The 18,356-nt window shown below is 31.9% G+C and overlaps 1 protein-coding gene across 5 annotated transcripts in view; it reads right to left on the reverse strand.

Moving 5' to 3' along the window:
- The window catches only part of LOC146528444 (uncharacterized), a 188,636-nt gene that overhangs the window by 54,040 nt on the left and 116,240 nt on the right, over nucleotides 1-18,356 (reverse strand). The window contains exon 2 of one of the 5 annotated variants that reach the window (XM_085203554.1): nucleotides 8,168-8,197. The exons of the other annotated variants lie outside the window; for them this stretch is intronic. Coding sequence (XP_085059680.1) covers nucleotides 8,168-8,174 — 7 coding nt within the window. The 5' untranslated portion in view covers nucleotides 8,175-8,197. The remainder of the gene's footprint in view (nucleotides 1-8,167; nucleotides 8,198-18,356) is intronic. 5 annotated transcript variants of the gene reach the window in all.

Here is an 18,356-nt window from a genome sequence, read left to right on the forward strand (position 1 = left end):
TATCCAGCAAAAACTCAAAACTTAACCAAAAAAAGCTCAAAAAGCTCATAGCTATTTCAAAAATCACCATAAAGCTATAATAAATAAACAACTTTCCACGTTAAAGTATCTTCTCACGCAGCACTCCATTGAGCCGTGACCGCCATATTTGGTACATTTTTTACTATGCACACGCCCGTATTCCGCTTAGTCGTTGTAGATATTTTAATTCTTATTTACTTTCTTAGAATTTTGATGTGATTGCCCCCTACTTGTATACCTGTCGATAATCAGTTAACCGTAAAAAGTATTTTATTATCAATACTAATTCTCACCTGTGGCTTCTCCGCCTGGTCAAATTGAAGTAACTAACTCGCTCTCAATCCTGAGATCGATCTTAATAGTGAATTTAAGATGCCGTTTTCAATCATAGATTATAATGTATGTATATATGTTTATTTTTGATGTACGTTTGTTTTTCAATTCCAACCAGTTCCTGAGTGTAGGGCGTTTAAACAAACAAACTCTTTAGCGTTATAATATTTAGAAGTATAGCTTATTGTAAATTATGATCATTGTGTAAGAAGCTAACTCAACACACAATGGTTGTGGGTTCAATTTTGACTCGGAGAAATTCTTCACGTATAGTAGGGTAAGCTGATATGTATAGTAGTCTAGTGTGGAGATACTATATTTAAAAATTATTTGCCTTCCTCTCGAAATATTAAAAAAAATCATCATCGTGCATCATCGTGGCACGTTTGATTTCTACTCGAGAGAATTAACCATTTTTATTTCCCCGCTCTGGGAACAAAACTAAGCGCAGCGTTGAATTCCGCACACGGCGTATCTTAACACCAATTTCTCTCGGCCTTCCAATCAAAATATAAAAAAAAATCTTTAACACATATACAAAAATATAGTTTCAACATTCCATTGAATCACTTACACAATACATTTATTTCACACTTCGTCGCGACTCGAACAAAAGTAAACTAGACAGTACGTACAGCAGGTACCTACTAGATTTCAAAACAAAATTTTGTTTTAAATCTATACTATAGAGGAATTTCATAATAGCCTATTCGAGTGACCTAGAACACTAAAACATAGGACTATAAGAAGTGGGTATTATAAACAATATTATGTTGAATGGATGACTGGCCCGCAGGTGTTGGGTTACGCAACTGATACCAATGGAAATATTAGATTGTACCATTATTTTTACTAGCTTTATATATTTTATATACTTTTTTAATTTATTTTTTAAATTGAAAAGTGTTCTTGTGGGAATTGAAGTAATATGACAAATATTTGGAAATTAAATAACCAAAAGTCTATATAATCATATTTTCTAATTATATTCTATGGTAAACGCGATGATATTGTGGGTTCGATACCCATAAAGATTATATTTATATTTACGCTCTGTCGTAGACAAGGCGTTCAGTTCCGCCGCTTAAAACGCAATGTCCTAAAATTTTGTATGGAAAGGAGTGTCTTAACACAATGTTTCTTGTACCGTGTCGTCAAAAACCGTGAAACCTGTTTTTTTAACGAAAATCTATATCCCAATCAATATCTCAAGCTATTTCAACCAAAAAGTTTAATTCAAAATTAAAATTCCAATCATATCGAAACCAAAGGTTAAAAAGTCTTCTATATTAGCAGTAACTTTAGTCGGCTATTTATTATTTTACAGTATATTGTCCGAGTGGCGGTCAAACTATTTCAATATGGCGACCGGCGGCTATCACTTCTGGAACTTCTGAACTATCCTAATTGAAATTGTTGTTATGTACAACTATTTTGTCCTTTTGAAAAACTGCTTTACAAAATATTAAATGTATAGAGAATTCGGGATTTTTTATTTAGTCATTGTCATTAAATTGGGAAGTAAATAGGGTGGTGACTGGTGAGTGGCGCATCACTAAATTTGATTAGCAAAGATCGGTATTTTTAGTATTCTACAAAACATTTTCAGTTGAAAAACAAAATATCTAAAAAGGCTTCTCTAAATATTAATTAATTTGAAGAAAATTTATAAGCAATGTTTTCATTGAGAATTTTTAATCTTACCCTAAATTTTAATGAATACTCTTTATGAGTTTTGGTAGGGTTTTGCTAGCAGAAATAACCTATGTGAGTATTCTACCAATCGATTTCTTTATATTTTTCCTAGAAAGGTGACATGGAGATGACCGATTAGCCTAACCTAACCAGAGTGTATGAAATGGTTTTCATTATATTCTATAACCATAAGGTTTATTCCTCCAGTCTTTTATTATTATTGTCATTCCTACAAATGGGAATCAAATCCGCTATAATCCTATATAGAACCACATTTCTTTATAAAATAAATATCAAAATTTGTACCTTCACTTGGGTTTTAATAAGACAATCGATCGGGACGTTGCCTTTTATACATGTAGATTAGAAAAAAGATTGAAAGATAGATGAAGATTAAAAAAAAGTAGAACAATAAAGATGAGGCGCTCGGGGAATTACCTATTCGTTGTTTAATACGGTGTGTATTGAAGGTTCTTTTGCATAGATTATAAAATAAAAATTATATGTTTATAATTACAGGGGGTGCGAATTTGCATTTTATCAGTTTTTTAATTAAAATATTTTGTGATTATTGAAATATGATGGTGGCATAATTTTTTATAGCACATTTATTCTAATTAATTATCCGTACGTCATGCAATAGAGGACAATATCATTATAGTTCTTTGTAGATCTCATTTATCTAGAACCCCCGCACACACCAGGGTAGGCAGAGGGAACCTAGTGTAAAGAGCAAAGAAATGGAAATATAAATTGAAACAAATATTTCATCTCCTCGAGTGAGGATCCAACCCACAACCAGTCGGTTTTACAGTCAATTCAATTCAATTCAATTCAAAATATTATTTATTCAAATAAACTATAAAAGCACTTTTGAATCGTCGAATGTACATGTCAACAAAAAGCTACCACCGGTTCGGAAGGCAGTTCTGCTGAGAAGAGCCGGCAAGAAACTCAACAGTTGCTCTTTTCAAAGTCAATGGTATATTTTACTATTACATTAGCTGGCAGCTGTCCTGCCTGACATTCAATAGACATTAATTCCATACATGTTTATCCTCTAAATATTCTTGAACAGTGTAATAAGCTTTACTTGTTAGAATTTTTTTTACAGCTATTTTAAATTTTAGAAGTGGCAAATCTAGAATACACTGTGGAATTTTATTATATACACGTATACTCAGCCCCGTAAAAGATTTATTAACTTTTTGGAGGCGAAAACTTGAAGTAACAATCTTATCTTTATTTCTCGTTTCTATCGTATGACTGTCACTATTTTTTCTATGACAATGTATATTTTGTCGGTCAAAGAGAATATTATAGTATATAAGTCATACTTTGTGCCCGAGATTGGCCTCTTAATTTAATTATTTTAATAGATATTATATATTTCAAATTATTGTGGCACCAAAATTTCGTGCAAAGTGCAGCTTGGTGCGTATCATAAAATACAAATAGTTTTAAAAATTAAAGCAAAAAATATATATGGAAACATATCTTCACATATTATAGTCCTCTTCTTTATTACAGCTATAATGTTTTAAGTTAGTAATTAAACTACGATGAGTCATCTATATATCTCAAACATTTAAATATAAAGTGTAAATAATTCTAGATATTTATTTTTATTCTCAACAAAATCATTTGTCAGTGCATTTAAATTAAATTATAACAATAACAGCCACTAAATAAAGAGTAAGTAAATATAAAGCAAACTTTAAATTATATATATATCTTTGTCTTAATAAACTTTTAAGCTTAATTTTATCGAATTCTCACATTCCAAATTACTTTTTAAACGTCCTCAATCATCTGGCAATAACAAGAACCAGTAATTTAATTCAACCATAGATAACTTATAATTTCAAAATGGCAACATTGAGTAATGACAGCGCGCGGATTCCGAGCAAAGATGGCGGAATGACGCGTTTCGAATCTTTATATCGTACAATTTTGTTTTATGGGACTATAAAGTTAGAATTTCTGAATTATGAAGCTTTGTGTCTCTTTCTTTGTGAGATATTGTCATTGGTGTGTGAAGTGAAGATCTTTTTTTTAAATTTAATATTTTTTCATATCCCTGAGGTTATTGTGGAGCAGTGGCACAACGCCTGTAAACACGACGGTTGTGGATTCGAGACTACGACGTTCAATCCGGAATTTACTAAATATATCACGATTTTTTTGTTAATTTTGAAATTATTACGAGCTCTAGTTGGAAACTAAAGCGCTTTATCTTGTTACCAGAGCAAAGAAATGAAAATAACTTATTCATTCAAGTGGTAATCGAACCAACTAGCATCGCATTCACAGTCAGACGCTGCGCCATGACGGGCTCAGATAGTGTAATAAACATTATTATCCTAGCTGTTGTAGGAAGGAAAAACGTATCGGCTCATTAGGACTTTTGATATTATTCGTAATGCTAATACAAAGCTTGTTATTTTGAATGAAACGTTATTTTTTAACTGTTTTCCGTACTTTAAAGTTAAATTGATAAGTAAATAGTTATCGCTTTAAGGTTAAAGTTTAGTTAGCCACTGGTATTTATCCTAGTTGCTATAGTTGCTAATAAACTGTTATGTACATATTATATATACATACGAATATATTGTTTTTATTCTATAGAGAAGGTAGAGGTAGAGGGAACCTAGTGTTAAGACACTCCGTTCGCCACTTTCTGTCCACTTCTGGAGACATTTCGTGTTTCGCAATTCGCAAGTTTTCGCTTTGTTTTCGTTTCCGACATCAGAGCGACGAAATGGAAATCTAAATTTAAATAAATATTTCATCTCCTCGATTGGAGATCGAACCCACAACCAATCGGTTTTACAGTCATACTCTGTGCCCCTGCACCGCGACTGGTCATCATATTAAACTGTCAAGCTCCATCTATATATATAAAATCGAAAGGTCACTCACTCATCACGAAATCTCAGAAACTACATGTGCTAGGAATCTCAAATTTTGCATAAGAGTTATTTATAGGACGTAGGTGCTCGCTAAGACGGAAATTTGCAATATTTGACTTCTAAGGGGTTGTTTTTGGGGTTGAAAGTTTGTATGAAACTTCGTTACTACAAATACTAGGAGTCTCAAATTTTGCATGGACGTCACTTATAGGACGTAGGTACTCATGGAGACAGAAATTAATTATAAAGTAGATCACGCAGGCGAAGCCGCGGGCGGGTCGCTAGTTTATTATATTATGATGAGATAAACCACGACGTTGACTTCCACCACCCAATGTCCCGAATTCGGGCGGAAAGTAAAGATCGGAGATATTTAACCCAAGGTTTTTTTTTAAATAATAAAAAAACAGCCCAAGAAAAATATATTTTTATACATTATATCCATGTATATTTTAAAATATGAAGATGGTTTTAGCTGCACGTCAAGTTTTTAGCTCTCTGACACAATAATTTGCGCGAAAGCTCTTCACTCTAAAAATTTTAATACATGTAGGACTGTGCTTTAAAAGCTAAGTGTTTTGCCAGGACCCATACACGAATGATGTGACTCAACAGTTATTAGTCATAATGATTGTATGAGTTTTCATCCTCATTATATTTTTTTCATCATAAATACTATATATTTATATGGTTTTGTTTGGAAAATAGACAAAATTTCGTATATTTAGACTGACTGACAGACAACGTTCAAATGAAACTACTGGACTTAGAAAGTTGGTATGAAGGTAAGTTGGGGAGTTAAGCACTAAGAGAGGATTTCTCGAATTTCCTACAGGAACGGGGATAAGCATGACATTCTAATTTCCGTCTTATAGTCCACACCGGTCCAAACTAAGTTGTACGATACTAAGAAATACGAATAATATAAATTAAAAAAATTGTTTTCACTTATGGTGTTTATAGTCAGATTTTATTAACATATTGTATGGCACAACCAACAATCAGCTAAAAGTGAATAATAGAAAGACATACATTCATTCACACAGCGAAGAAATGAAAATAAAAATGAAAACAAATATTTAATTTCCTCGAGTGGGGATCGAACTCACAACCAGTCGATTTTTGCAGCACACTTTGTGCCCACGACTGACCGCTAAGACATACATACAACTTGATATAAATATTAATATAATATTGTCTTTTTACCGTACACTCTCCCTTGTGTGTTCTCCATTCAACGTGACATTGGCGAAGTGATTAGTGCTGAACTGGCACGCTCGGATCGCCATAATTAAAGAACAACAATAACAACAATATTAATACACCGTTTTAGCGCAATAAGGACACAGTGTCTGACTTTAGTTACGATAGTTGTGGATTCAATTCATATTTGGGGAAGTGAGTTAGGTACTTTATTTCTCTCCTCTGAACCTCGCTTCGGAGTGTTATAAAGTACATAGCGCAGGCTTCTTACAGAAAATTGATCTAAATTAACATGAAATTTTATCTTACACAAACCTTTAATTGCCAGCTTTGCTGTGAGATGTAAATAAAATCGAACCTACTATCCCCACTACGAATTAAATGCTATTGCAAATTCTTTATAAAATACTTTCTATTCGACAAATAACACGCACTGGCTCTACCTACTAAGTATTGCGATTGTATTTTCATCTGTCAATGCTGTCATGCTTCCTAAAAGAGATGCCTTTAGTAGGTACAGGTACCCTGTAATAGTGTTGCTATTAAAGGCCACAGGTTAACTTTCCACATTAATAGAGAAATTACTTGTTAGAGACGCCGTCGTGGCATAATTGAGATATGTTATTATACTTAGATAGGTTTGTGATTCAAATCTAATGTGTGGGAATGTATATAAATGTATAATATATTTTTTATTTATTGACTTATTTAATAATGCAATTTGCAGTGTTGAGTTACGTCGTTTTATAGGCATTTTTTATATAGGGGTGGGTGGTGGAGAAATGCGTGGACTACTCATATTTGTGTTTCAAATTTGGAATAAAAGTTACTTTTAAGTGAACATGATATCGTCGGCTTAGAGTGTAATCCTACTAAATTCATTTTTATAAAGTGTTATTCCATACAGAAATTAAATTTCATGATAAAATAGCTAAACTCATCATTTTTAAAAGACGTCTTTTGTCTCTCTCCAGAACTCTGCCTTACAGGCTGTTGCTGATTTCCACTCTAAATCAACGATATAACCGTTATATCTAAAAAACAAAGTGTTTTACGATTTTCCGTTACTGAGTGACTAACAAATAAAAGACACTAGTAGTGTCGGGAGGACACTACACGGCGAAGAACGCGGAGAGGAGTGTGGGGATTTCCCATCATTTTTACGAGAAGGGCAAAATCAAGATTTTACGTTTCAAAGTTCAATTATTTTGTATTTTAGCTATTTGATATTTAACGAATATTTTCCTGAATAAATGCATTATGGCATATAGTGACGCAATATTGCAGTTTAGGAATGACTAATATTGTTTACGGTGTTTCTATTCAAAATACATATATTTTCCGGTTTAGTGCATCCAACACGTAATTTTTATAAATATTGTACAATTTAAGGACGCAGAACAGAGAAAAAATGGAGGCTGGAGTCACTTAGCCAAATCATTTTGTAATAAAAATTACGGATTTGTGTTGGGATTAGTAAGGGGTAGTGTAAAAACATGGGTCTCCCTGACTACCCTGCTATATACTATTATTCTTTCTTTTTATCTTTTCAGGGTTCAAGTTAGAGTCTTTCTTGGCTTAATCAATTCGGAAATGTCAAATGCGGTATAAGGTGTAGAAAGAGAGAACCCTGCATCAAGACACTCCTATCTCCGCTTTCTGTCCAAATTCTAGACATTGCTTGTTGAATAGTGTCTTATAATAAACTTATTCTATTTAATATACTTTTGTAGTAGAAATGCTAAATGTTCATATATTTATTATAGTTATATAAATAGATCGAAATTGAATGTTAAAATTGCATAAATGCATAGTTGAGATAAATCCTGGTGTTAAATCATTTTCTTAACGTACCATCATTATTGCAAAGTAACTTATGACAAAATTACTATTTATTTACATAACTCTATAATCAAATGGTTACCTATGTAAAGAATAGAAGATAAAGTTATTTTTGTAATTTAAATAAATATTAAACATTAATTAAGAATATTTATAAAAACCTGTCATTTATGTGTCTGTCCCGTTCTTACCTAGAAAAATATAAAAAAAATATTAATATGTTTTATTGAATTAAATTAAATTTTGTTAATTAACTCTATAAAAATACTTTGCCTTTAAATATGATATTTAATTTTCACCTTTTACATTTTACGTAATTACCTCAAAGAGTCTTTAAGAAGATAATTGAACCCAGAACCATTACGTTTCCAATCATAAATAGTTCCACTGCGCCCAATAACGCTAAGCAATTAATTACTATTTTTGTAAACTCCACTCTGTTTCCAACATACAGCAGTGTAGACAAAACTTAAGACTATGTTTAAAAATTATATATCCATGAATTAAAACGTCATCTCAAGATCGATCTCAGATTTAATAGAAGTTTATAAATACGGGCCTTAGTGTCAAGACTCTACGTTCTCCACTATCCACCTGAATTTCAGACATTACACATACAGCAGCGGAACTTAACGCCATACTTTATCTATGAAGGAGAAATAAATAAAAATATTTATTAATTTCCACGAACGGGGATCAAATCTACAACCATTAGGTTCAACCATCATTTATGTAAACCACGATTATGTAAAATGATTTCAAATATTATCAGTAAATACAAGGTTATATAATAGTATAGTATAGTATACTATAGATAGACAGTCTCGACCCTGGCACACAATCGCGAAAACATGTAGCTATCTAGTTTTTACATCTATATTTAGGTGTTTTATTAAATTGCATGCCTCTGTGCGACATTGAACGAATTATCATGGTGCATTCGTATGCATTTGATAAAAAAATCGTTTTTACTAACCGACTTTCAGAAAAATAGGTTATCATTTTCATGTATTTTGTATGTAGGGTGTAAGTCGATAGAGTGTTTTAAAGAAAGAGATAACGTAGTGATAAAACTATATTTAAGTTTTAAATTTGTTGACAAGATCAATGCTAGTAATGAGGGTCTATTTTTTTATTGGGAAGTAAATTTTGTCAATAGACTAGGTATTTTGTTCCTTAAATTGTTAATATCGTTGTGTAAATTATACGTAGGTATATTTTCGTATTTTTTATTAATTTTGATAGTTTTTGATATTAGTAATTTGCCTAAATTTGTACTTAATTTACAACAAAAATCTAAATTATTTTAAATCAGCTTCACGCTGTATCCCGCACACAGCAAAATAAGCAGAGGCCACCTAGTGTTAAGACACTCCATTCTCCGTATTTTGATATAGAATAATCTAATAACTAATACATCAAATATTATATCATTGATATTATTATTATATTATTTTAAATGACTAATAGGTGTAGTAATTATGTTAACTCACAAATAATATGTAGATATTTCCCAGTCTCGGTGTTTAGCTGTAAATTGTATTGGAAAATTTTTGTCTATGATTAATATGAAGAAGGAAAACTTTAAGCAATTATTCGATACAAAATTAATACCTAAATGTAAATTTTATAGCTGTTTATAGATTTTTCCACGGACGTTACGAATACAGATTCGATTCCCGTCTGATGCAAATTTTTATATATTTAAGTATTTGATTTTTTTTAAAATCGTAATTTTTGAGAAGCAGAAAAATATACTTCCGTTACTGAATGACTGACAGACAACGCACAGCCACAGACAGGAACTATGCGGCGTAGAACGCTGAAATTTGGCATTTATGTAGGTAATTTAGGAAGTGCAGGAGAGCATCAATAAGGGATCCTATGGGAAGGAAGACTAACGAGATTTAAAGTTTTATATAATTCATGCAAAGAAAGTTGCGAGCTTCTTAAAATATTTGAATTCGATATTGTAGCACACTAGTTTATTTTTTGCACGTTTATTATGCAAAAAATAAACATAAAAAACATGAAAAAACCTTATCAATAAATATTATTTTGACTTCACACCTACTCCACACGTAGCAGGGTAGGCACAGAAAACTTGGGAACCTTGTTTAACACACTCCGTTCCCATTAGGACAGTTCCGTTCCTAAATATCCGGCGAATTCGCCGCGCTCTGTCTCTTTGACAATAAATAATATAATTATTATATAACAAACAAAACTCGATTCGTACATGTCAGTAAGTATTCACTGACAAACAAACAAACGCCGTTTCATATTTATAAAGGTTACAAATAAATATTAGCATTGGCAATTGACTTTGTACTTTGAGTTAGAATTTTAAACGTGTGTGTCATACAAATAGTCGCTATTAGGAAAAACCACTAGATTATTGTTAAAATACAGCTTCTTTATAGTAAAGCCGAACGTTATAGGTAATAATGTCTTCCTGGTGCAATTGTAGTGTCTTAATTAGCGCGATGGTCGTATATTCGATTTTCAGTCAAAGTAATGTAAAAAATATATAGTTTCTATGTTAATATAGAATATACTTATTTTTATGGGAAAACAGTATAAGTAGTTCGAAATATTGAGTTTCGCTATGTACCTATATTAGATCTAGGAAATGAAAATAAATATACCTAATATTTCTCAGAGTGGGGATCGAATCCACAATCACCTCGTTTACAGAATCCCATTATGCCATTACGCTCTTGTAATTGTCATGCATTTAATTTTAATATTATTTCGTTTATTTCATAATATGGTATTGGATTTTTAATTTTGATTATTCTTTGATTATTACATCTATCGTATGATTATTCTTACAAGAACTCTACAATCTTTCAAATATATTTATATGTATTTACATATATCAGATTCTTTCATAATATATATCAGCTTCACGCTGTATCCCGCTTACAGCACGGTTGGCAGAGGGAGACTAGTCTTAAGACACTCCGTTAAGACACTACCCTACTTTCCGCCGAATTCTGGAGGTATTGCGTATTGCTTTGGCGGAACTCAACGCCGCGCTTTGCCTGGACACCAGAGCCACGAAATGGAAATATGAAATTAAATAAATATTTCATATCCTCGAGTGGGGATCGAACCCACCACCAGTCGCATTTACATTTACAGTCACACTTTGTGCCCCTGCGCCACGACTAAACATATTATATCATATTCATACATATACCAATATGTACATATATATTATATATATATAATAAACAATTTCGTGCGTCAGTTTATCATGACCTCGGCGGGAATTTAGCTGAATAGCCTCGCCTATTTACCTAGTTGTCGGCTTACTGAAACCTGTTATGTGAATAAATTCTGAGAACTATACAATTTTATGTTTATTCTTGTGAGGCTTTAGATATTAAGGTGTTTTCAGTTTTCGTTGTATAGATAAAGTTTTTGGGCGCAGTGGCACAGTATGTGACTGGAAAGGCTACGGTTGTGGCTTCAAATCCCACTCGGGGAATGAAATATTAAACGCTCGGATGTCTATAAAAGTTGGTAACTAAGGCTGAATATCACTTAATTCCTAGTTTTTATGAAATAGATAACAAACTAAGTACAATTTTCACGACGTTGTGTTCCGTTACCGTTGAATATGAAAAAAATGGATGGCTACGAAGCCAGCACTTCAATTTTAACGTACAAATCTATGAATTTCAATCGCAATTCAAACATAATTGTCAAGTAAACAGTATGACGCACGTCGGATCACTGCGGTTAGCACCGCCCATGATAACGGCGTCCACTCTAAATTCGTGATTGGTCAAAATATAAGCGGAAACCGGTGTATGGCACTCGTATAATATACCAACAAGTAGTTATTTAGCGATAAAATTTATAACTAATGCCCACTTCAAATTATGTGAAGCATTTTTGATAAGAGCTGAAAAGAAGTTTTTTTTTATTATAACTTGGTTTTGTATGTAAAAATTGTTTTTTTTTTTTATTTTTACATACGAGTATCTCTCGTCTTGTTATTAGAGTAGGGAAATTTAATTCATTCCCTCGAATAGGAATCGTATCTATAATAGTTTAATTTAATGTCAATATAAATTGTAGACTAACTAGACCTAACAGTTGCTAATTAATTCTTTAGTTGAAATGTAATACTTATTATGTAAATAAATATGTAGAGCCACATAGAAAATGTTTATTACGTAAGCATTTCTATTGAAAAACAAAAGTATTTTAGAATATTTCCAATAATAATTAAAAACACTTACATATCATGTTATAAATTTTCTATCCTAACGTATACACGTTTTACGTTTTTCCCCACGTTCCCGGATAACCTCACTGAGGACACCTAGTGTTAAGACACTCCGATCGCCACTATTCACCCAATTATTCCAAACATCAAATTATAGAATTATATAATAAACATAAAGCAAAACATAATCTAATACACAAGTATTCAAAGTTAGTATATTAGAGCACACTCGCAAATTGACCTTGCTACGCTACCAGTCCTCAGGCCAGACCAGTTATGAGTTAGGCCAGCTAGCCTTGGTCTAGTCTAGATGCAAAAGGCAAACGTTAAAATCTTGTAACCTAACAAATCATTTGAAATGTTTAAACTGTTTGTATTATTGTAACGCCCATTTTGTTATACCAAAAACCCACCAATGCCATGTCAAGAATCTAATAAATTACGACTTAATTTGTTTTATACGAAATTAAACTTTATTTTCTTAACAATAAAGTCGTTAATATAGTATAGTTGGTTGGGCACCAGTTTTTGTTTGTATGTGTGTCGGAATAACAAACGTGAATGGATAGGAACGCACACATAGATAGTGAATGTCACGAAATCCAGCCTGTTTCTAGGTTAGATTATGCGCGGGCGCATGTCGGCTGGCCATGATTTATAAGTTTTGTGTACTGTATTGCCCATAATATATATTTATATTTAAAGTATTTTTTTTTATTAATTATTTGATAATAACTTTAATATAGATAGAAACAATAAATAAATATTTTTAAATATCTTCGTTTATCTTGTTGGCCTCATTTAAAATAAAGTGACATGTTAAATGAGAGCAATTATAGAAACGTCTCCAAATTGTTTTAAAAAAATTTTTGATTGTTGCCCCCCGAGATTGTGCCCCTGAGCGACAAAGACCCAAATATTTAATACTAAATTAAAGTGTCATAGCTTCAACATAACACCCTAAAAAACCTCATCTTAAAAACTTATATTAATATATATTTTCAAGATTTATCCCACAAAATGTAAAATAATGGAGTACCACAGGGCGACCTTGTAGCTCACATCGTCGATTCACTGTTTATTTGATACGAACCTGTTATACGCTTTCGACTCGCATCGCTTTACAACTAGACACTTCTATAGATATTTCTAGTAGAATTATCTTGTAGTTGAAAACTTGAAGTAGTTGTAGGGATTTATTATTTTGCGACTTTCAATGATATAATTAATATTGAATGAGTAGTGTTAATGAATAGAGGTCAGAGATTTGATTCCTGCTTTAGTATTTTTAAATTGAACGTACAAAAAAACAAAGCAATATATAAATGTAATTAAGGATGATAGATGATAGTCTTATGACTCTACCATATATGGGCATCGGGTTAGGCAGAGGGAATCCAAGTGTTAAAACACTCCATTGCCCAATTTTGAGTTATTGTTGTTAGCGGAACTCGGATATCTGGTCCACATTGATATTTTTTTTGTTTTGAACTGGCCATTTATCTTGGAAGTTGGTAGCAGGTATTTTATCAAGATACGAGTAAGTCCATAACCATTTCAGGCAAAGTTGCAGGTAATATCTAGTATTATTACATAGTTCATTTATTCGTAGAATCTATATTCATATTTAAATAAGACCTGTTAACTTTGCATACAATTCTTTCAAATTTAAATTAATTTGTCACCTAATGTATTGTTTTTGTTTGTTAATTTTGTTAGAGGTGGTCTTCATTTTCATAAGGTGAAGCTATAATACGTGGGTACACCTATTTTGGTATACATTTTTTTTAATTAATATTTTATTATAGTTAGTATTAAATGTTTAGGCTGCCGCGGCGCAGGGGGACAAGGGGGGGCTCGCGACTGTAAACGCTACGGTTGTCGATTCGATTTCCGCTAAGAGAAATTAAATATTCGATATTATCATTCGAATTAAAGCGAAAAGCCGATATAGGTCTTCATTTCCCACCCAAATTTATATAGGTATAACATTAAGTGGCGTAATTAAACGCCGCTAATTAATATATTATCATATTCACAAAGCAATCCAATATAAAGTAGGTCGTTCAAATCTAATACATCCATCAAAATCCTAAATGTCAGTACTTAAACAAAAATGAATGTGTGACATTGAATGATTTTGTCTAACGAGGTAGGTATGGGTTGATTGATGAGACTTGAAAAAATACCTGTTAACTATTGAACTTTGTATGACACTAGTTTATTCACGCTGCTTTTTGCTTGTTAAGTGTCAGATATTATTTACCTTACGCTATATCGCCCTTATAGTAGAGTAGAGTAGAGGAACATTTTGTTACTAAGACACTCCGTTCTCTCCTTTTCGTTGAATTTTCGAGGCATTGCATGATGAGTGGCGGAACACAACACCGCGCTTTTGGTTGTGCTTGATACAAGAGCGTAGAATAAAAATATTAATAAATAATTCATTTTTCGATCGAACCCACGCCGTCGCCCTCAAATAACAATATATAAAAGATATATCAATAGATATATCTATATCTATATATATAATATATATTTTAGTATAACTAATATTGACCAAGGTTTCGCGGCGTCGTGTTACTTTACAATGTCGTCTCAGATCAAGCGGAATCACGTGTTAAGGACATGCATTTCATATTATTTTTCCTAAGAAATTCGTTTTAATGCAAAAATAAACTTCACGTTTTACGCTAGGGTAGGCAGAGAGAACGTGTAAAAATACTCTTTTTCACATTTTCCACAAAATTTTTAAAAATTTTGCGTGTTAAATGGCGAAATTCAACGCCGCGTGTAGGTTTTGCGTGTAGTATGCGTTGCATAAATAAAATATTTTAACAATACTGAGAAATATGAATTTATTTCATGAGACAAAACGCGGCGTTAATCTCCGCCAATTAATAAGAAATATCTCGAAACCTAAACCAAACCAAAAGGTAGTTTAAAATGAGAGAAATAATATGAATATCTCAAAAAATGATCACTCGCCGCCGAGGCAACGGCCGCGCGGCGGAAACAGGTGTTTGTAATAACGTGTAGTAGGTACGAATAGGTATAGGGCCTATGATATGATCGTTCAGTATGCATGCATCTACTACTATACTATACTATACTATACTATAGTATAGAATAGTATTATAAAGGATTACATAGCATAGATTTAAAATTACTTCATGCGATGGATAAAATTAAATAATCTATAGTGTAAAGTAAATATTTTAGCATTGTTAACTTCAGGCTGTATCGCACATAGCAAGGTAGACAGAGGTAACCAGGGAACATAGAGTTAAATCTCTCTGTTCTCATTAAGTCTTTCCGCTCTTTTCCTCGTTACCAGAGCAAGGATATAAAAATAATAAATATTTCAATTCCGTGAGAATCGAAGCTACAATCTGTTGCGTTTTGCGAATGGTATTTTAACTTAGTAACAATATATCTTTTTATATAGGAAAATGTAAAATGTTTCTACTCTAGGGAGATAGTAGGAGTAGAGAGAGAAAGAGGCCCATTTACTTTTCTTTTTACTAGAAATATTTAATATGTTTAATATGTTTAACTCTTACGTTACTGAGTAACTGACTACCTACTGGTTTTACAAAATGAAAATTTGGCAAATAGGTAAATATGAAGTGTAAGGGAAGCTCTAAGAGAGTATAAGTATTACTGGAAATTCCTAAAGGAATGGGAAAAAATTAAATTTTCTATTTTATTTCTTAAAATCCACACAAACAAAGTATCGGGCGATGTCTAGTTTTATATATTATACTGTCGTATGTGTTTTGGCAAAAACAGAGAATTAAATAAGAAGCGTGCGTAATACTTTCAGGATTAAGCTATATAATAAATAATATGTATAACACGCATATAATAAGGTATAATTTGTATAATATTATAGCCTATTATAGTATACGAGTATAGTATATTAGTCAATTATAAATATATTTACATTGCTGATAATGGCATATAATAGAACGAAATAACAATTCATTACCAATGTTGTATGGTCATCGGTTGCTGTTATTTAGATTTCTTGTAATATTTTGATTATTGTAATATATAATACTAGCCTCCGTCGGCGGCTTCTTCCGCGTTCTCTAATCTATCATATTCATGGGAACTGCTGATTCGAATTGGAAAAATATTTTTGTTTCGAATATTCCACGAATAGATGTTATATTATACATTACGTTAATAGTTTCGTTGTAACCCAAAGTACTTGCGGTCAGAATTACTTCGAGCACTTAGAATTGGTCATGTGTTACTCTCCCAACTCTTAGTTATTTTACACTGCGTTCCATTAAGACACTTCCGTTCCCCACTTTCCGTCGAATCCTGGAGGCAAAGCGTATTGACTGTCATTGTCATAGCCTTGTTACTCTGGTATATCTAATAATATTTCATTTCCTCGAGTGAGAATCGAACCCGCAACCTGGCGCGCTAACAGTCGCTCGCTTGCGCCCCTGTGCCACAATTGGTCTCATCAAAACTAATTTACTATCAAAAAAAACTATTATTTAGGATTTGAAACCACTCTCTCTGTTATAAATAGTATATATAAGAAAAACTTATTTCCTTAATAAGTACCTACATATAAAGTTCACAGCCATTAAAATAACGAAATGCGTATTCTCATATATAATATTTTAATTGTAATATAATTACACGTTGTTAAACTGTCCGTCTAATGGTCGTCATTAATGATAGTGTAATTAGCTATAGTTATTTAATTTTTACTAGAATTACAATCGTATGATTATGAATGGTTTATACTTAGTTAAAATTTCAATAGAAATAACATAAGACTAGACGCGGCGTTCAGTTTCATCACTCAATGTGGGGCCAGAGGTGCCCCAGTGCCACAAGCGTACGACTTAACATTAGGTTTTCAGGTTCCCTCAGCCTACCCTGCCATGTGCGCGAGAAAATATAAGCTACAATTTATGTAAAGATTTTATATAATTCTTACTACTATTATAAATGTGAAAATTTGTGTGATGTTTGTTCCACATTCATACAAAAAGTACTGAACGGATTTAAATGAAACTTTTAATAATATAGTTAAAACGTAAAAGCTAAAAAAAGTAGCTACAATTTATGTAAAATTTTCATATAATTTTGCTATAATTAACAATAAACTATGATTGCACAAATCAGTCAAATTCAAATGAATTCTTCCTCAAAATACGGAAATACGTATACCTAGACCTGGCTAGACCTTGTTCGAGTAACTGCCTTGGGTCTGCGTAGAATACTAGATTTCTAACTATTTCCTTAAACTGTGAAATTTATTAACCTTAGTTTTATGTTTAGAATTATAATTGAGTGGTTGATAAATGTAATGTCGTTTGGACGACAGATAGTAAAATAAAAATAAGGAAATTTATATATTTTTTTTTCATTTATTGTGCTTAAATGATTTAAGTTGTTGTTGTTTTTGTTATTGTAAATGTGTTAAAATTATTATTTTATGTTCGAAAATATTAATAAATGAACCTAGGTATATATGTAAGTAAATTCATGTACAAATATGTAATATGTGTAGAGAATAGTCTCTTGACACTGGGGTTCGTATTTATAAATCGCTCTCATCTCTGAGATCGATCTTGAGATGCCGTTTTCATCAATAGATTACAATTAATGAATGATGTGAACTCGTGAACAGTATCTCAAGATCGGTCTCAGAGTTAAGAGTGGTTTATAAATACGAACCTAGCTTTGACTTCTGTATATAGCATAAGCTAAAACAAAACATGTATATTTTATTAGTTTTAAAACAACTTAGCAACAGAAAAAATAAATATTTTTTACATGTATGTACGTATAAAGCACGTTAATAAAGGGCAGCTACTAATTAAGTGGCCAAGGTGTAGAGATTATCATCTCATCGAGATAGAGTTCGGTTAATATGTTGTTCTTTTTTTTTTGCAATGTATTTTTTTTTAATTTTATTTTTAGATGTAGATAGATAGTTGAAACGATACGTTTGTTTTTTACAACGACTAATAATTGTAGTAGCCATGAAATCAAAAATGTATTACTTATTTTGTGAATTATATTTTTTTAAATTTAAAAATATGTTTGTTCGAGTGTAAATGGGACGATAGTGG

Source organism: Heliconius melpomene, chromosome 19 (genome assembly GCF_056956725.1).
Source record: "Heliconius melpomene rosina isolate 202511_hmr_F chromosome 19, ASM5695672v1, whole genome shotgun sequence".
Lineage (NCBI taxonomy): Eukaryota > Metazoa > Arthropoda > Insecta > Lepidoptera > Nymphalidae > Heliconius > Heliconius melpomene.